General features: G+C 38.6%; 1 protein-coding gene across 2 annotated transcripts in view; it reads left to right on the top strand.

The window, feature by feature from the left end:
• Positions 1-624: 624 nt before the first annotated feature.
• Positions 625-19,872, top strand: part of CRLF2 (cytokine receptor like factor 2) — a 20,339-nt gene continuing 1,091 nt past the window's right edge. Inside the window, exons 1-9 of one of the 2 annotated variants that reach the window (XM_037377279.1) lie at positions 625-719; positions 3,572-3,667; positions 10,479-10,590; positions 11,322-11,494; positions 13,073-13,212; positions 13,946-14,108; positions 16,105-16,219; positions 17,266-17,350; positions 18,568-19,872. The exon at positions 18,568-19,872 is cut by the window's right edge and continues 1,091 nt beyond it. In XM_037377279.1, the coding sequence (XP_037233176.1) occupies positions 3,592-3,667; positions 10,479-10,590; positions 11,322-11,494; positions 13,073-13,212; positions 13,946-14,108; positions 16,105-16,219; positions 17,266-17,350; positions 18,568-18,840 (1,137 nt within the window). In that variant the 5' untranslated portion in view covers positions 625-719; positions 3,572-3,591 and the 3' untranslated portion in view covers positions 18,841-19,872. Of the gene's footprint in view, positions 720-3,571; positions 3,668-7,543; positions 7,663-10,478; positions 10,591-11,321; positions 11,495-13,072; positions 13,213-13,945; positions 14,109-16,104; positions 16,220-17,265; positions 17,351-18,567 lie in introns of those variants that run through there. The other variant, XM_037377277.1, reaches the window with a different exon arrangement.

The following is a 19,872-nucleotide window of genomic DNA, read 5'->3' as shown; positions in this document are numbered from 1 at the left end:
GTAAATAACATGAAATGGAAGTTACTCGGACTAATGGTTGTTTAGTTTCTAAGTGAAAGAAAAAAATAAACTGAGACAATTTGCTTTGCTGAAGTGTGTGGCTATCAATGACCCATTTTACACCACTGATGAAATAATAGGAAGGGGAATAAAAAGAGAGGAAAGAAGCTGATTAAAGTCAGTAAGGGTGCTGGAGGTTGCAGCTGGCAAGTGAAGCCACCTCTGACAGTCATGGGTGGAGGAGCTGGCAGAAGGCCAAGGGCTGTTTGCGCACTTTGATCCAAAGTGCAAAATGAAGTCAAAAAGGCTTCTTTCGATTTACTTCCTTCACTTGCATCGCCTTTGTCTTCTGGGTATCTTGTTAAGAGTTTTCTCTACTGGCAGTCAAAATCACAAGCCCTGGCTGCTAGTTTTCAACTCATTCTCTCTCTTTGCTTTCCCTGTTCCTGCATAAAGATGCAATATTAGGATGGATCTTGTTTTCTCAGGCCAAACCTGCTAACGCTGCACTGCATGTGAGTCCTGAAGAGGGGGCACACTGTGCCAATGCTTTGTCCTTGTTCTCATGGGAGCAATGACCCAGAGGAGGGGGGCAAGTTAATCAATTACACTCCTGCAGGCAGGCAGAAAAATACCTGGGGGAGAGCAGATCCCGTGGCTCACAGGCAGCTTTTCAGTTCATGGACTGGGATCATCCATATTTGAAAAAATCAAACCAGGTAAAAAATGCTGGCTTCCAGAAAGCGGAACCTGAGGCAGGTGGTTGGGCCAGTGTCTGCCTGCACAGTGGGGAGGTGGGAGGTGCCCAGACCCTACATCCCTCAAGTGCCAAATCTAATGTTTCTTTCAGCAGCAGCAAAAATATCTCGACAGTGCACCAACTTTATGCAAACTTTTTGTTTGACCCAGTCACTGCATTTTATTCCCCAGAAGCTCAGCCCTAGGTTTGGTTTCAAAAGTTGCAAAAGGACTAATTTTGTTTGACTTCAAGAGGCCCTCAGTATCTTAAAAGGAAGTAGAGACTAGTGGCAGGAACAATAACTTGAGGTACCAAAATACTGGGTAGGAGGAAATGGTCTGTGAAAATGTGCTGTTGCCACTTGAGAATTAGACCTTGGTTTAACTGTAGTGTCTCAAAATCAGAATAATTATAAGTCAGAAGGTATTTTAGATGCCTTTTATTTGCATGTTGTCTCCCAACACCCTTTCCTTTCAAAATGAACTGTCTTGGGAGGTCTGCAGTCCAGTGTGTTTTACCTGCGTAAAAAGCAGACAGGCACAAATTCAGCTCCATCACACTCAAAACATATGTTCTGGAACAAAAATGTATTTTCAACTCAAATGGGGACATGTGGGAGTTACCATGTCCTGGGGGATCAGAGAATTTTGGATCTCTGCCTTCATTTGTTTATCTCACTGGCTTCTACAATGCTGACTGTGGAAACCATGAGCAATTTCAGCTTTCTATTAACTATCACCTACGACCTAGTTTAGTATTTCAGTTCTGTGTTGCTTGTTGTTTTAGTTCCAGGAATTCATGCCTCCCTGGAGGAACTTGATCAAAGCAGAAGCTAGACAGTTAACAGAGTACTGTATGTGTGTCAGACAGCCATGCTGGCGTTTCCAAAAGTCACTGAGATTTGAATAGGTTTTCCCTGGGACATGCAATGGATAAGCCAGTGAAAGCAGCCAACCCCAGAAAAGTGAATAGCCAGATCAAAACTGGTATCACATCACCTGACTGGAGATTTTGATGGTGTGACAACATTGATAAAGGTCTTATCTGACAAACAGTACTGTTGGGTTAAAAAGAACAGTGAACGTGTTAGAGAAGGCTCTGAGAGGAATGAAAATAAGCCTAAATAGAAATCATGTCAGCACTTCTGAGTGTATTATCAGCCACGATCCAGCTCCCTACCTAGTACTATGTGCAGCAAGCAAACTTCTACTCTCCTTACTTGAGAAACTGGAGGCAAAAAGTAGTCTAGATAATGAGGTCTCCAGAAGGCAGCATGGGGTGTGCGCCCAGGCCACTTTGCATGCAGCATGACTTGAGTCATTCATCTGCCCAGGCATGGCCCTGCATGAGAAGGTGCCTGTGCTTTCTCTGATGTAAGCACAGAAAAAGCTTGAGGCCAGTTAGGAAACAGAGATAGAAATTGAGGTCTATCATTTATGTTTTTATTTGTTGATTTCATGGAGCAGCTTATTTTGTGTGATGCTTAACAAAGGCTGGATTTGAAATGTGTCGATGTGCTTGCCTGTTTCACAGATCCCTAGAAAAGTGAACTGTATCCCTTTACCAGGATGTGAAAGGAGCAGATAGAAAGCTCAGAGAAGAGAGCACTCAGGGCTGTCTTCCTGAGCTCTTGCTGGACAAGAGCAGCAGACTAGGGCCACACTGACTTGTCAGTTCAGATTAGGACCATCCTTGTGAAATGAATCTCCCAATCACCCCAATACTTCTGTTCACAAAGTGGAGTACTGTGTTGCTCTTGGGTGAGTCCAGCCCAGAAGATGAGCTCCAGCAGGGGCCATCTAGCAGGCTCTGACTGCTAACAGGCACTGAGTCCATGGGACTGAGCTAGTGTTAGTCTATGCAAAACTCTGCACTGTCCCCATGCACACTGTGTGGCTTGAGTCCTCAGCACCAACTGCTTCATCCCACTGCTTTACTGCTCCTGCTTGGTGCACTACTCCGTGGATGTAGTCCAAGCTGAGTTTATTGCAGACCTAGAGATAATAGGTCTTTTTAGGCATGATAATTGTGATTATTAAAAGATTTTAACTTCTGCTTTTACTGAAATATATTTATCTTAGTCAAAACAGTGTTCTATTTCCCATTTTCCATGTATAATTTTAGGCATACGGATATATAAGGTATGGGTATAGTATTTTATAAATATATATGTAAGTGTATATAGTTAGGTATATGGATGTATTTGGAAGCTATAGCAGTATGTATGTGACCAGGTAACACAGCAGGAAATTCATCCTAGTGCTATCTCTTGTGTAATAGCCTCCCAACCCTTAGCAGCTCAGCTTTCTGTCACAAAATGGTCCATAACTTTTGCCTCTGATCTGGGGACAGAAGTGCCTCAGGTTAGCTGAGGAGCACCAGGCATATGGAGTGGCAGTATAAACATCTTCTAGAAGGCACAGCTCGTGATTTGTAAGTGGGGAGGCAGGCTGGTTTTGCATCTCCTACTCTCAAGTCACTGGGCACTTTTGAGGTCAATGTCCTTCATACATGCTATGATGTGGTCATGGATATGCACAGCTACCAGGTCCTCCTCTGGATCAGGGCTATGTTCACCTCTGATTGATACAGCTGTGAAAAGATAAAGCAAAGTGCTGACAAGAGAGATACTCGTGTTCTGAGGACTTAGCGTGTTTTTTTTAACATGAATGAAGGTGTGCGTTCTGAAGTCCTGGACTTCTGGTTTGTTTATAGCTAGAGATATGACAATTTTTCATTTCCTGTAGTCATTTCCTCTAGTTGTCTCCAGCCTCTAGTATAAAGTGATCAAATAGTAAAGTCCAGAGATTACAATTACTCATTTCTTCACAGTCTGTTGTATCATTCCCACCATGAGACTCATCTTTCAAGCATGTTCAGTGATGTTTACACTGGGTAACCTGGTGGCTCCTCAGTCACAATCTCCTGGTAAGTTCAAAACCCCAGATATTTATTTAAGAAATTGATATATTAGTTAGCAATACTTCTGCGAGTACTTTATCTCATGTATTATAATATTCAATGTTTTTTGGGTGAAAAGAATCAACTAAATAGAAATTGATATCCAAAAGAGGTGAAAGTGGATTCTAAAAAAAAAACCAAAAAAACAACCCAACTATGATGATGATAATTACAGATTTCTATGAAAGTTTTGTAATTAAAAATCAAGACAGAACTCACTAAGAACTCCCTTACCTGTTCTTTAAGCAGGACTACTTACTGTGTAAGGCATAGGTTATAACAGACTAGAGTACATCCAAAAAAGACTTCAGATTGAACAAGGATGGATAAAATGTATTCCAGGTAAGACTTCAGTGCTTAATATTCTGGAAGAATGAACACAATGGAAAAATATTCAGCAATATTTTTCACTGAGAAAACATCAAGGTAAAAGTATTATTAAACAGCAAAAATAATAAAGACATTAAAGACTGGTTATTTGGCTACCTAAATATAAGAACATCTCTAGTTCACGTGTTTGTTTGCAATGCCATTACTTATAGCTTGCCAAAGATAAATGGATTATTACAGAAATCAAACATAGACCAATAATCTAATCTCCACTCCTGTTAATTTATTACATTTACTGTCATTCATTTTATAAGGAGAAAGAAATACTTTAAAGTTATGATTCTGTCTTATCAACTTGTAAATCATCTCTCTGTTCTACTGTACATATGGTAAGTACCATTTTCAACAATGCAGCACCACCTGACTCTCCAGTTAATTGCTCCTCTGAGTCACTGGCTCTCCTGTGAGGGGATACGACTCTTCCGTGTCCTGAGATGGCAACCACATATAGCTGTGCTGTACTTATGGCATGACTGTGAAACGAACGTTGGAATTATAGTCAAGGTGCTTAATTGAGGCAAAGTGTTGCGACGTCTAGCAATGGTTCATGATCTTCTGAAAAAGAAACCAAAACCACTCAGTTTGATAGGTTGTAAGAATTATGTTTTAAGAATTATGCTTTGTCTCAAAATATCTATAAAAAACTCCTTCTTGCTGTCTTGTTTCTTTTCTTGAAGAGCGGGTTTTTATTCAGTCTCTCCTGTGCATTCAATTCAGCAGTGTTGTGTGCAAGGAGCTGCACTTTTGCCTACATGTGCTCCTATTAATGAAATGAAACTGTTCTCACAGATCAGTAATATTAAGTGTAACTGCAGACTGTAGGCTCAGATCTGGGTCTTGCTCTCCAGTAGTTTCTATACAACTGGTTTGTGCTGCAACTTGTGGAAGTTCAACATGTGGTTACTTATCAGGTGTCATCAGTATAAGGAAATCAAAAGTGGTTTTTCTTCTTATGTTTCAAAGAGGTTACAACTGTTCCAGTACACACATGTTCCATTCTGTTATCTTTGTAGATTGATATTCTGCCTCTTCTTTTTCTCTTTTTTGTTCTGTTCCATGGCATTCAGCCTTTTCACAATGTTCCCCTTCAATTGTATTTTTTTCTCAGTAATAAACTTTGAAAAGTGGCTTGGAGGTGGAATGTACTTGCTCATATTCTTGCTCATGGTTATGTCTGCATAATTTGTTGCTCAAGGAAATTTCTTCTTTTCCCCCTATGAAAGTACTTTCTCCACACACCATAATGGTATTTTGCCTGCTTCTCTGTCCTGAGTAAAGCTAGGTGCCCAGCAGTGCCTGTGAGGTTGGTCTTGCATGGAGCCCTACCAGTTCCCATCTGGTTTTACCGAAGATGTAGAATTGGATAATTGTCTTTGAAGCCCATGCTCCCAGGCACTGGTATGTGTCCTACAGCACTGCAACTTGCTGCATGCCTAGCTAGACCAGCAGGCCATCCTAAGACAGAGTTGCTGCCACCCCTGCTTAACCCAGGGACTGCCTATTCATAATATTTTTGACCTTTCCATCTACCCATTGTCATAATACAAAGAATAATGATAAATGTATTACTTTTTGGTCTATTGTGTGCTTCTAGGGTCATGAATAGGAAAATGCTTTAAGCAATTACAATTACCGTGGAAGAGCTAACACATTAGCTTAGAAAAATCCATGGTGTTACAGGTGGATTAATAAAAAATTCCATATTAAAGAAAGAGAGAGAAATGGTCCCGTCTATTCTCATTCTCTCTGTCTTTCCATTAACAAAATAAACACCTTTTCAGTCAAAGGCAAAGGAAAGATCATCAGAAGGAAATACCTTATTTCAGATAACGTGTACATGGCCTCAGAGGATTTTATGTCAATTTAATCCAAACTTTAAAAACCTCACTTAGGTTATGCATCTTTTCATGTTGAAATGTGAATCATGCAACATATACATGCTATCATTTGAAAAGGTGCACACAAATATTTACTGAACATTTATACAAAACACAACTCCTATTACATTCAAAAAGTCCACAAAACTCATAAAATTATGAAGCACAGTAGAAAATTGCCCTGATTAGAGCTCTAGAAACGCAACCAATAATAGAAAATTTATAAAGCCTTTTCTGTCTTACATAGCTAGTTAATTATGTTAAAGCTGATTTCTTATGAAGTTTTCAAAAACTAGAGCACAGGAAAGAATATGTACATATCACCAGATAGTTTATTACTATTTCTGTTCCATTTCTACTAAATGGTTCTATTTATTGTTAAAGTATTTAATAATATATTACCTTCCATTTTATACATAAATAACTGCAGTTGCTGATGTTTATATTTAAATGTTAAAATCCCAGAGTTTCAATTCATAATATATAGGGGGTTTGCAGAAAAACGTTTTGATGCTAAAAAGATTTATATGTGTTGTTAAGCTGGTGCACTGTGAGTAATCCTGCTGAAGTCAAGTGGGCTACTCAGAGTGTGTAAAGTCCATCAATAAATCATGGCGGGACTGGAGCCAAACTGATGTTTTCTGTCATCCAAAAAACATATGCATTGCTAAACCCAAGATATAGTGTGCATCTCTGAATTTCAGCCTCTAATAAGTAGCATAGAACTATCATAATGTAACTGAAAAATAAAGCATAGTAAGTGTTTCCAAGATTCAGAATGAATTGGTGAATTTTGTTGCCTTCCAACAGACTAGTCAGAGTAGACCCCCAGGTTTTACTTAGTGTCCACTCCTCAGCTTGTGGAAATCCTGTGAGGTCTCTCTGGCTTCCTGATTATCCATCTCTAGAGCCAACCACACCTCAACTAACCCACCGCCAGTTTGAAGAGACTGAACAACCCATTAATGTAACTTTATGGGATTCAGGATTTTGATGTTCATGCCCTTTATGCATTGGAATTGAAGGAAAATGTGTCACCCTAGAAAAGGATTTCAAGAGTTGGCCTATATGGAGAGGGAAGGCTGGGTTACCACGTTACCAAAATCTTCTATTTCCTTGCAGGCAGTGTCAGTGTTGTGGGATACATAGTCACAGGTTCAAGGAGCTTCCCAAGCACACATCACCTCTTTGAGAGGAAAATTCAATCTAAATATTGGCACCATAGTTTTGCCCAGGTGTATAACACATGTTTTCATGAGTAAATTCTGTATACTCTCTCTCACAATTAACGAACCAGTGCTATCTGTGTTAATTCCACCACTTTCCCTATAAACATAATTTACAAAAAAAGGTTTATTTATACTGCCCAGTAAGAGAAAATTCATTCAGAAAGACTAAGCAATACAATATTATTTTACCAGTCTGAACTTGGAGTGATAAAACTCATAGCTTTTCAGTATTTTCCTCTTGGAGGTATTTAAAACAAGCTTTTACCCTCCTTTCTTCTCTTCTTTTAATATTGCCTATTTATGTTATAAACTCCCTTTTCCTCTTCCCTTTTTCTGTACCTGTACAGCCCTTGTGACCAAATTGACTGAACAACTTGGAGTGAAGCCATTTTTCATTGCACATTCTACAAGATCTCCAAAAACCTCTACCAACCATTTGACATATGCAAGCACCTACTTTTCACCAGTAAAGTTACCTCTTTGCTTTACAATCCCCTTCAGACTTCAGCTACTATCAACTCTACAGCACTGAGCAACCTGAGACTAGTTTCATATATAAATCCAAGCCATGCCATTTGCTTTATGCTAGAAATCAATGCAAGCAGATCTTTCACATCCTGGGCCAAGTACTGCAACCTCACAGCCAGGGAGCAATGGGATAAACACTGGGCGTTGAGCCCACCCTCCAAATAGTGGAAAAAACACTGCTGTGTTTTTCGGTGGGGCTGCCCATGTGCCCAGGTCCAAGCAAGGTTTTTGAGCTGGCACCTTTCATCTGGTAAAGGTCCTGGCAGAGCCTGGGTTATTTATGCCCAAGATAGGACTCTCAGATACCCACTTTTTGTTCTGTCCTACTGACCAGACTGCATGTCTCTCTGCTTAGCACACAGCTTACCTGAAATCGTTCTGTCAAGCTCAAGAAGATGGACGTGTGTGCACAGCTATCTGCAGAGACATTAAGCCACCTTCTGAGATTAAACTGACGAATTTTGCTCATGTTTGACTTCAAAATTGATTCAAAAACGTATCCTAAAAAAAAAAAAACATTTGGCCATCCACCATTTTCCAAACTATTGTGCAACAGATACAGCATCAATAATTAATTTCAAAATTATCCTTGAAATTAGGTAATGAAGAAAGCAAATGCTCTTCCTGTTTTTATTTTCACAGCTGAAGCATGGACATTAGTAGTTCTTTCTCAAAGTGAGAGTATGTGCAATCAGACTAACTATCAAAAAGTGGAAAGTACATATTTTGTCACTTCTAAAGGGAATTGAACAGATTCATTCTATATCCATAAAAATGATCTCAGGAGAGTACAGTATTATCCATTCAGTAACTTTACTATTCTTTTTTATAATGTTAGTTTTATTTAAAGGTGGAAAATATGTAATTATACACTCAAACATGCATTAAATACACATTTAACTATGTTTATAGAAAATCGAAGTCCAAGTAGTCATATGGATTTCAGTCACACTAAGCATAACACCATATACTGCACAACCATGCTAGGATTCAGTCCATAAAAATTAAAATGTGTTAGTGTGATTGCAGACCAAGAATTCACTGTTAGGCACTTTGCCATCATATTTTTTAGTGGCCTTAGTTAAAGACATGATCATCTCTTAGACCTGCTGAGGGGACTTACAAAGGGATTGAAGAGTTAGGAAACAAGGGCTAGGTAGTCTCTTGTAACAGAGGTAGAACTGGCTGGATAAACTCGCTTTTATGATAGCTTTTGAGGCTTTGAAGTTCTGGTTTTGCTTCAATGTGTAATAGTACTGACTTCTCTATTCTTCAGAAAAACACATGAGATTTTCAGTTTGAGAAAACAATATGGAACAAGCTCACAGGCATTAGTTAGGAGATGGAGGAGCTAGTTTCAAGTTCTTCTTTTGATTAAGAGCAGAATGCTTTTTTACCAGAGCTCTATGAATCATGAAGCAGGGACCTGCAGCTACATCTACCCAGTGTCTCTTGGATTTCTGCCATAACTGTCTCTTAAATGATTTTGACAAAATGTGTTACAACACAATTACACCTATACAGAAATGTTTTGGCTAACTCAATTACAGAAGTCATGAAACATCTAGATGTAGAGATATAACCATGAAAATAGACAAAACGGTTACTTGAACCCACAGGTCTTTCTCACATTCTCAGTGTTGGTTACAGAGCAATAGCTAGAAATCAGGAGGGTAGTTAGGCCTGATTCCCATGGACATTCAGGATTATTGTATGTGACAAAAAGCTCATAAGAAATATTTTAATATTTTTTCCACATTAAACCCCTTCAAAAGTCTATTGTAGCATAAAAAGTAGACAGCAATTAAAGCAAAAATCTTCTATTCTCCTGCTAGGCAGGAATATTCCAGCAAAAGCTTTCAGTTGTAGACACTTCATGTCTGGAGACAGCAGCCTGCAAATTTTACCCTGAAGTGTTTTCTTGCTGATATTCAAGATACATTTTGTTCCTCTTTGTTATTCAAGTAAATATAATTTCACATCTTATAGAATGCCAAATAAAAAATTGTCCTTCTGCTTGATATAGAATGGATTTCTAATCCTTCTACCTTCTTAATTTCTCCATTTTTTAATGTCAGATTTATCTTCAGCATCTGATTGTGGAATCCTGGTGGACACAGAATTAAAATACTTGTGTCCCTATTAAGAGCTATGACAAGGAGAAGGACAGGAGATGAAATAATATCTGTGTGCAGTCAGAGGACATTAAATGATCTTGCTTGTCAGTAAGGTAGAATTTGCCAGAACCACATCTATCAAATCTGTACACCTACTCGTGCAGATTTGTTCTGGGTTCTTATGTGTCTTGATCTCCTCTTGACCTGTAGCATTAGTCCCTTGTTTCTTACAATAAATATTTGACAGTTTACACACAGGATCAATGTGGCATTAGCTCCCAAACAGTTTTCCTTAGCAGGAAAACCTTAGCAGGTAATATGTGGGAAATCTGACCTCAAGGTATTGTTCCCATAGATTGCATAAGCATGAACCAGTCTATACCTTTTGGCTCAGGGACCATGGAGTGCTCTCTAGTGTTGCTGTGCATGCTTTCATTTTCCTATTTTGAAATTCTAATTTCAACCTCTCTAGGTTATTTTACTCTCTTCCCTTGTATTTTAGATATTCTTATGTCTTATTTTATGATCATTGGGTCTGCTGCATGCATGTCTTTGAAATACTGATTGCCTACCCATGTCAAAGGATGCTTCTCATACTCACTGCTGAAATCATGAATTCTGTCAATGTTCTGGGCAGGTTGGAAAGATACCATCAGCACCACAATAATCAATTTCAATAATGAGAAGATGCAGATCACATGGGCAGCAAAAGAACTATTTCCTGGCAAGAATGTGTCATTTTCTTATACGTGAGTATTGATGATACCTTTTCTTCTCTTCTCAAAGGATTTACTTCGAGAAACTGAAATATCTAAGTCCACTTGAGCCTATTGTGAACTGTACCTGAAAATGCTTCTAACATCCGTTAATCATCTAGCAAGAAACCTGTGCTTCACAACTTGCTACAGAAGTGTACAAATCAATAAGCCTGCTGAATAGTCACTAACAGACATTATATGAAAAAAATGACCCTCTTCAGTCTTTGTGCTAAATGCTATGCTAATTACACTATTGAAAGGTTTCTTTCTACATATGTGTGTATATTTTCCTTATGAACTGATGTCATTAATGACTAACAGAAATTTCATGCTTTGGGTAAAGATAGTCATAGCGCTTGATTTTCCCTATCTGGATGGTGTATGTGAAAAAACTTTTAGCAGTACAATCTTGGAAACTGGTTCATGAAAAGATCTGTTTGCATGAGTCATTCTCTTAGAAAACAACAAGGACAACAACGTGAAGAAAACAATAATTTCAGACTGCATCAAAACCCAGGGTTGGAAAGTCAATGAGATTTGGGTAATTAATTCCCTCACACCGCTATGAAATTTGCTGCTTCAAGAAATTCCATATGCAGAATTCACTTGGTAGGAGTATTTGAAAAAGAAAAAAAAGGAAACAAAAAAGAAAAAACAGTAATGAAAAGGACTTGTGTTAACTGTTAAGAGTGTTCCATTCACCAATATTATCTAATTTATAGATTTGATGAAGGCAAGCACAAAGTTTGGAAGCCATGTCCCACCTATTTATTGGATCAAAATTATAATTCTGGATGTCTTTTTAAGACAGAAGGACCCACCCTTGCCATCTCTATCAGGAACAGCAATGGAAGTGAAGAGTTTTTTTCTAAAAGACTAAAATCTGATTTTTATAGTAAGTATGTAAAATCACAATTACTTTGGTCATCCTAGTGTCTTCACTGATTCTCTAGTTGTCCTTAGTTTGCGAAGAAATCAGTTATATTGGTGTATAAAATGTTATCAGTATGTGTGTCAAAGCCAAACTATAGTTACTTCACATTGATTTTCATTCCTTGCTGTCATCAGTAGTTACACAGGCCTGTGTGCTGCTGCAGCTAAGTAAGATTACATGGGACACTCAGATTTGTCCCAAAACACAATTTCAAAATCATCATGAAGTGCTTAGCGTAGTGCAGGCCTGCTCATTATTCATATCAGGAAAATGAATAAAACTTAGTTTCTTGTCTTAGTGGTGGCCGTGTGACCTTCCTCATATTGTGAACCTTCCATTCTTTTGCCATCTTCCATGGGATGTGAGGCAGAAAACTACTTCTTATCAAAGAGGCTGTCATAAAACCATCATCAGATGTCCATAGAAACTAGCTGAGTGGCTCTGATACAGTCTGTCAGTGTAAAAGAGACATCCTCCTACTAGAAGAGAAAATGTTTCTGGTTCTATGAAATCCCTCCTTCCCCAAAATACATATTTCACATCTAATATGAAATTAGTTTATCAAAATCTTCTGGAATTTCACATAGTTACAGCACTTAAAGTAGAAGGATCTTTTCCGATAAAAATAATGCAGAAAATATACAACACAGAATTACCTGGAAAAATATACATTTCAAATACATTCTTATTATTTATTAATAATGCTTTAGCAAAAGAGAGTCAACAAAAAACTGTCAAGGCATCTAAATTTGAGAATACTTTTTTATCTCATAACTTTACCAATATCTGTTAAATCATGGAAAGATGCATCCTGATCCTTGAATTATGGCTATTAAACACCCGCTGATAGTAAAATGAATTTCAAAAGTGTTAGGTAACAAAGCACAAATATCAAGGGTCAGACTTAATTCTGATCAAGGTGGAATTTCCATAATACAGAAAGGCAACTGGAAGGATTGAGAAAGCAGTTAAGTCTTTTGACCCCTTTGTTTCCCACTACTGGAGACTAATCAGCTACATAAATCATACCATTGCATGTTCTTCAGACAATCTGAAAACAGTGAGGGGTAGATTCAGTTGTGCACAGTGAGGCACCCAGTGTTTTTTGAGATGTCCCACCATATCTCACATAGCCTCCAGCAGCTGCACAAGTGTATTTTGTAGATCTTATGGTACTGAATTTGTCCGTCTCTTTCCAATGAAGGAAAGGTCTTATGGTACTGAATTTGTCCGTCCCTTTCTTTCTTTCTCTTGATTGCAGGGAGTATGAGGAGACTAGAGTCCTTCCTTAAGTACTTGCAATAGGCTCCTGGCATGAGATAGTATCTACCTTTGAATGTGGCACCTCAAATGGTGAGCAGTGTCATGGTGTCAAGCTCCATTTTGATGTTTAATTTGGAGGTCAGCTACAAAAGTGAGTTCCCCAAGAAGGAAGTCCACCTTCTTCACTTATCAGAGAAACACTGAGACAAGGAAGAAGTAACTGCAAAGTACTGCTTTTTAAGAGACTGTAGCAAAATTTCTTTCTTTTCTTCTTAGTAAAGCCCAATCGACCAGAAAATGTGACCTTCTTCTGGAAAGAAGACACTGTTACTGTAAGCTGTAATAAACCAGAGCGAGCTGTGAAGTGCTTGAGACTTGAGCTTCAATACAAAAGCAAGTTTGACAAAGAGTGGCAAGTGAGTTGAATGTGACATTTTTAGCCAGTATTGGAAGGAGTTGGAAGTAGAATCTCCATATAATGGAAAATAGAGTTGTTTTCAAATTGTTCTCCCACCCTATACTTGCAAATATAGCTGGCAGCAGAAAACAGTTAAGATTTTTAGGATCTTGGATCCCTGCCATAACAGAAATAATTTAGTTTTTGAGTTCTAACCAGTTGCCACCCAAAGAGCTGAGGATAATCTAAAGGAAAGGTCATACATTTGGACTAGAAGAGTTTTGGAATATAAAAGCAGAAAACAGAGTAGAGAAGAGTAAAAGGGAGGAAAAACCCCACAAAATAGAATGAAAGAAAAGGGATGACATGGGATTTTTATTTATTCTGAAGTTAACTCTTAGAGTATTTCTGATGTTATTTCATTGACTTAAACCTTTCCAGTCTCATATATAAATTGCAAATATTTTGTGGATTGAAGTGACTTTGCCTATTTACAATATGCAACTGTAGCATAGTGCACTATGCTACACATAACAATGACCCTCACCTCAATATCAGACAGTGATGAATGGATATGAATAGTGAAGAGTCAGTCAAGAAACAAAATTCCTCGAAACTTAGAGAAGTTAAAAGTCAGTTCTGAGGTTTTGGGTTGGCCTATTCCTTGTCCTAGTTGTGACCATGACTAAGTGTAGCATTCTGAAGCACTGTTTTGAAAAACAGAATTAACAATGATGTGCCTTCCTTCTCAGTCCAGAACTTCTAAGTGTTGCAGTGTTGGAGATCAAGGATTTGATCCAAGAAAATGCTATTCTTTCCGAGTCAGACTGAAGAGGCTAGTACCGTACTGCAATGTAGTTAATTACAGCAGTGACTGGGAAGCAGAAACATTTTGGATGAATGGCACATTATTAGGTAACAGCTGTGCTACAGTCCTATCTTGTCAAAGTACAAATGGGGAAGGGGTGACTGCAAAAGAGGCTGGGAACATGCAGCAAATTAATGTTGCACTGTTGTGCTCCATCTTCTGTTATAAAAGAAAGTTCCTGTGGATGTCTAACTGCCCATATCTAACTCCTGTCCACTTTGTTCCTGATGGCCCATAACACTATAAATCAATGCCATAATCAGCAAAGTTAAGAGTGTCCTTATTATTTGAGTTACAATAGTGTATAGGGTCCAACAACGACAGTAATGTGATGTGGGAGGTGGGGGTGGCATGGGGGTAGGGGGGTGTGTGTAGGGCAGTGGTTTCCACATATGATATGTCGACATCAAACCTGAACCCTAAGAAAATCCATAATGCCCCATGTTTGAAGTCAGTTTGTTTTGAAAGTACATCTGCTTGAACTACAGGACCAGAGGTCATAGCAATCTGATGCTAATACATGCTGGATTGATCTAAACGGGGAGGATGAGTGAAAAGAGATGAAATGGAAGCAAAGTCAGTATCAGCACTGCTTTCCCACCAGACAGACACACTTAAGTGAGTGTGATTGACTTGAATCAGATCTTTGATGGAAATAGTATTTCTACTGGTTATCAAAAAAAACCCCCAAAAAACAACCAGATTTGCTGTAGTAAAGACTGTACACCATTCCAATATGTTTGTATCATATCAGCTAAGCACAAAATTCCACCCTTTATCAGGCTTTATCAGAACTATGTGAGACAGCCAGATTTCCAGTGTACCCAGATCTGAGTTCTCTAGAATGTGATGGGCTATTAGCTCACCTGAAGAAAATCTGTATGTACAAAGGCGGGATGAAATCCTGGAGCACAGGTATTTGTAGCCTGTGCACTCGCAGTAGCCACAGTGCTGACCTCCAGAGAAGCTTCCCCTACCACGCAAGCTGTGAGCCTGTAAGCACGTCCGCAGGGGTGGCTGGCAAATGCCCTTGAGAAAACACAGTGGACAATGTCTCCCCGTGCGCCTCTGAGGGGCCAGCACGCAGCAGCCCTGTCCGGGCCGTTTGACCAGAGGCTGCCAGCAGGTAGCTGCGAGGAAGGCAGGCACAGGGGGGACAGTCACTTTGAGTGCCCCTGGATCAGAACTGACGTTGGCACAGCCCCTTCACTGTGGCAAGCACTTCACTTCAGGACTTTAGTGAATTATTATTGCCTCCAACTCCAGTATCAGAGGGAGTCACGGACAAAGCTCTGCTCAAAAAATTTCACAGACTCTGAATACCTTACTTGGGGATCACAGCTTTTGTGGCTTTCTGGCAAAGTGAAAAAAGCAGGCAGGTGGAACAGGCTGGACAGTTGCTCCTGTATGACTAAGAGCAGAAGGTCAGTAGTAGGAGGCAGAGCTTGAGGTGACATTAGAAAAGCTGCAGAAAAAGCAGAGAATGCCAAAACTGCACAAACGCATTGGTTTTATAAACCTGTGTGTTAGATGTTATACTGCCACTAGTTACTTCTACAGCACTTACGGTTTGCTGGCTTTTTGCTTCCTGCGATGGGGAAGATGTTTGTTTTGTTGTGGGAAATCAGACATTTAGGCTACATGTAAAATTGTACTTGCAGCTTTGGTGATTGTAAGTAGGCGGATGTAATACACATCTTAGCACAAAGTTGTATGACTGTCAATGCAGTGTGATGAATGTAAGAAATACTCCATTCATTCGTAACTTATCTACTCATTGCCTGTAAGCCCACTCCTTTGTCCTGTACTAGGTCAGTTTAGATTTTAAAAAGCACAATTTTCTTTTGTTGCAAGGTTTGGGGCAGGATGCCTTTTCAGTTTCAGTTGAACAACTGAGTTCATGCCTTATTTGTTCTTAAAAACTTTTCAGTTTTTTCTTTTTCTTTTTTTTTTCTAAAGAGAAGTCAATGTTCTAGCATGATTAGGAATTTTTACTGTTAAAGCAAAATTTTTTTTCACATACTTTTTTGTGATTATTCTTAGATTCATGTGATGATGATATAAAACCTGAGTCAAATACAGTAATTGTTTTAAGCTGTTTGCTGGCAGTACTTCTAATGATGCTTATCCTCCTGATTCTTCTGTGTAAATGGCAGAGGTAAATATAATTTTCTTGGTTACTACTAAATAACCATGTCATGAAAATAGAGCTATCATTCAGGCTCAAGTCTCATAGCACTCAGAATTATTATCTGATAAATGAAGCCATCATGAAGATGTAAAAGTCAGTAGCTTAATTACTATTTGAGGAATAATGCATCCTGGCCTTCCAAATACCAAGGATTTTAATTTTCAAAAGCAGAACAATTCTGGTAAAAGATGATGTTTCATGACAAAATTATGTCTCTTCCACTTAGTTTTTTTCTTTTTGTTAAATTCTAAGAAGCCAATTATTTTGGTTATTTCTTCTGAACTGACATTCTTTTGTACATCTTTCATCAGACTCAATGTCTGTTTTCAGTAGGCTTTGCAGTTTGAGTGCATTCAGCTTTAATAAGACTATATAAATCTATAATATTTGAATTTTTAGTGAATGAGTCTGCTTATTTTTAGAATCTAGTTGTTTGGGTTTGGGTTTTTTTTTTTTTAAAAGCCACTGAACAACAAACAAAACCTGCAAAGGCCCCGAATTTTGGTGAAAAAAAACCCACCCAAAAATGCAGTATTTTCAGAGCTGAAATTATGTGGGACCCTGACAACCTTTTTAGATTGAGGTTTTTCTCCTGCACTTCTATTGTTCAACCTTACATTTGTGTTCACTACATCAGGCAATACAGCTCGTTGCTGCACCATCTTCCCTGTGAAGGGGAATGCAGCCAGAGAATGTAAAGCTCTGACTACTGCATGGAGCAGAATAGCACTTTCTGACTAGCTGGGAGTTTGAATAGAGTCCAGATTTTACTAGGATGGGGTTGTTGAAAATCCACCAGAAAAATCACCCGTAGCCTGATGGTGTTATCATACTGTTATAACTGCTTTTTTACTTTAGAACACATTTAGAAGAAATCAAGCCTAGAGTACTGTAATGTAAAATATATTTGTAGCTACAGAAATGTATATATTTGTATATATATGTTTTTGTATAAAAAACATGTATATATACACTATAAAAAAACTATTTGTGTTTTTCTTTCTTCTTTGCAGGCTTCAGAAGTCAGTCATGCCTGCTATACCAGATCCAAAATACATATTTGCTGATCTCTTCAATGATCATAACGGAAACTTCCAGGTAAACATTCCCTTCCTAGGAAGACTGCAAAGTCTACAGTGTTAAGAAAAATTTGAAAGTAGCTACTGATACTTGCTCTGAAAAGATATCACCACAAGCACTCTCTGACTTAAGAGAAAAGCCCTTCCCCTCATGCAATATCCCCAAGAGGATCCACAAAGCAAATACCAGAGCTCATACAATCAGCATAGTGCTGCTTTGGCACTGTGAAAAGATGCTATAGAAAGAAACAAAGAAATTGCTGGAGAAGAATTTAAGGATGTCCAGAGCCACAACATCCAGTGACATGCCACTGTGGTGTTTGCATCTACTCCTGCACACAAGAGCTCAGGGAGCTTGTTTCAACCTGATCTTGTCCTTTGTGTTTGTGGAATTCTGTGAGACTTAGTGCTGAACCAGTGACAGCACTCATGGCTCTGGAGGCATCAGACACAGTAGGAAGCATCCTCTCTTAGCCACAGAGGTGTATAGTTGCTAAACCTTTAGACACAAAATGGTTGTTAGATGAATAGGCTACAAGTTTGGGGTTTGTTTTTGAACTGCTTCTTGAGTCCATGACATCACATATGTGATGTATTTTTCTGTATTAATTGGGCTGTCTTTATCTTAATTACTGGTAGGTTTCCTCAGTATTGAGACAGGTCAGATAACTACAGTTGCAAACCCAGTGACAATATCAAAGAGCAGTAATAACTCATCAGTGGCAAACTGAAAACTTTCTATATATGATAGCTTTAAACTGAAACTAAAGAAGAAAGACAGAAATGCAAATTAATACTGAAGCTTTAATACAGAAAAGGTACGTTGCCTAAATCTCCATGTAAACTCAGTCTTAATTTAGATTAAGTCAGGCCTCGGGTCAAAGAATACATGAGTCTATCAAGGAGGGAACACCAGGTATTTTACACATCCAAGGTTTTCTAAAAGCCCTGATTAAATACAAGGATGTATTTAATGTGGATGTGTTTAATGTGGTCTCAATAATAAGCAGGAGTTTGTATGCATTTGTGGAATCCTATCTCCTTTCCTGCCATTCTGCCTTTCTTCCGTCCTGCTATTTTATGTCCTTCTTGCCTATATGGCTTCCTTTTCATCTTCTCCATTGTGGTTTATGCTGGAAAGATGCCATTACTAAAGGAAAATCAGTGTCTGTACAGCCAGGTTTCTTTTGACTGATAGCTCAGTCCCTGCCAACATCAACATTTTCATTTTCCTAGGAATGGATAGACAAAACTGATCATGCAGTGGTGCAAACCAAGCTAGAATATGAAGAGCCAGAGAGCATCATTGAGGCAGAAAGCCAGCAAGAAGATGAAAAGAACAGTGACAAACAGGGGCCTCAGGAGAAAATCTTCACTTTTTCAGGAGCAGCTGAAAGTAATGACTCCAAAGCAGCTCAGATTGCCTGCCTGATGCCAAGATCCAACACTATAGCTTCTTTTGCTGACTTCCAGATTTTAATAAATGATGATGTGTATGTGAAGTTATAAAATCTGTATAATGCAGAATTTATTAGGAAATAACATAAAAGATCTTGAAGAGTTTAGGGGAGTGGCTGAATAGAAAAGATTGTCATGAGTAGACTTCCATCAAGAAAGACACTAGGCTATGTTATCTGGTTGCCGTTACGATCACTTGGGGTGGCTCAGTGCTGTTTGAAACAAATCCCTGATAATTTATACAGTTAGGGTTTATTGTTCCATTTGGGGTTTATCTCTAAGACTAAACTGAGCTTCGTTTTCCTGCTATGGGCAGAAGAAAACGAGCTCCTCCATAATACATATTCACAGAGCTGAGACTCAGTCCTTGCACTTTCGGAGTATATGGAGCAGTGCAAACTACACTGTTACTCATCCCAAATGAAGAAGGAAAATAAAGGGATTTTTCTGCCAATAGTATCCCACAAAGACCAGACCATATACTGCTAATGTTCACAGTGACAGGGTACTGCTTTGCAAGCCCTCCTTAGACTGAAGTGCTTGCTTTTGTAAGCTGCTTCTCCCACTATAAAACTTCTTGCTGCACGGCACACACCAAAGGTTTTATAAAGAGAAGGAATAAGCCAAATGCCTCACAACAGAAGAGTGGGATGTACAGTACTGAGTCACATTTTATCCTGCAAGCAGTGCTGTGTAGGCAGCTTCCTCCAGAACAGCAGGGCTCCTTCACAGGCCTCATCTGAGGTCAGGTCCTCAGTATCTTATAGTCCTTGCATGACTAAGCAACTTTTAGAAAGCTGAGGTTTTTATTTAACTGACACACTTATTTCAGACTATTTTTTAGTGTAATCAACAGCTTTAGACCCAAATTAGGACTTCTTATTCACATTGCGTATACCAGCCTGTTGTTCTAAAACTATGTTCTAAAATTTTCTAAACATACCATCTATTAATATATGTTTAATTTAAAATTTAAAATTCAATTTTCTATTCAATTAGACCTCAGGAAAAAAATCTTGACTATTTGAGTTTCCCTGTATCACTTACATTACCTGTTATTTGAAAGAAAATTTTCTAAAAAAA

This window comes from Falco rusticolus, chromosome 2 (genome assembly GCF_015220075.1).
Source record: "Falco rusticolus isolate bFalRus1 chromosome 2, bFalRus1.pri, whole genome shotgun sequence".
Classification (NCBI taxonomy): Eukaryota; Metazoa; Chordata; class Aves; order Falconiformes; family Falconidae; genus Falco; species Falco rusticolus.
The sequence above is the reverse complement of the archived record's forward strand: the minus strand, read 5'-3'. Positions and strand labels throughout refer to the sequence as shown.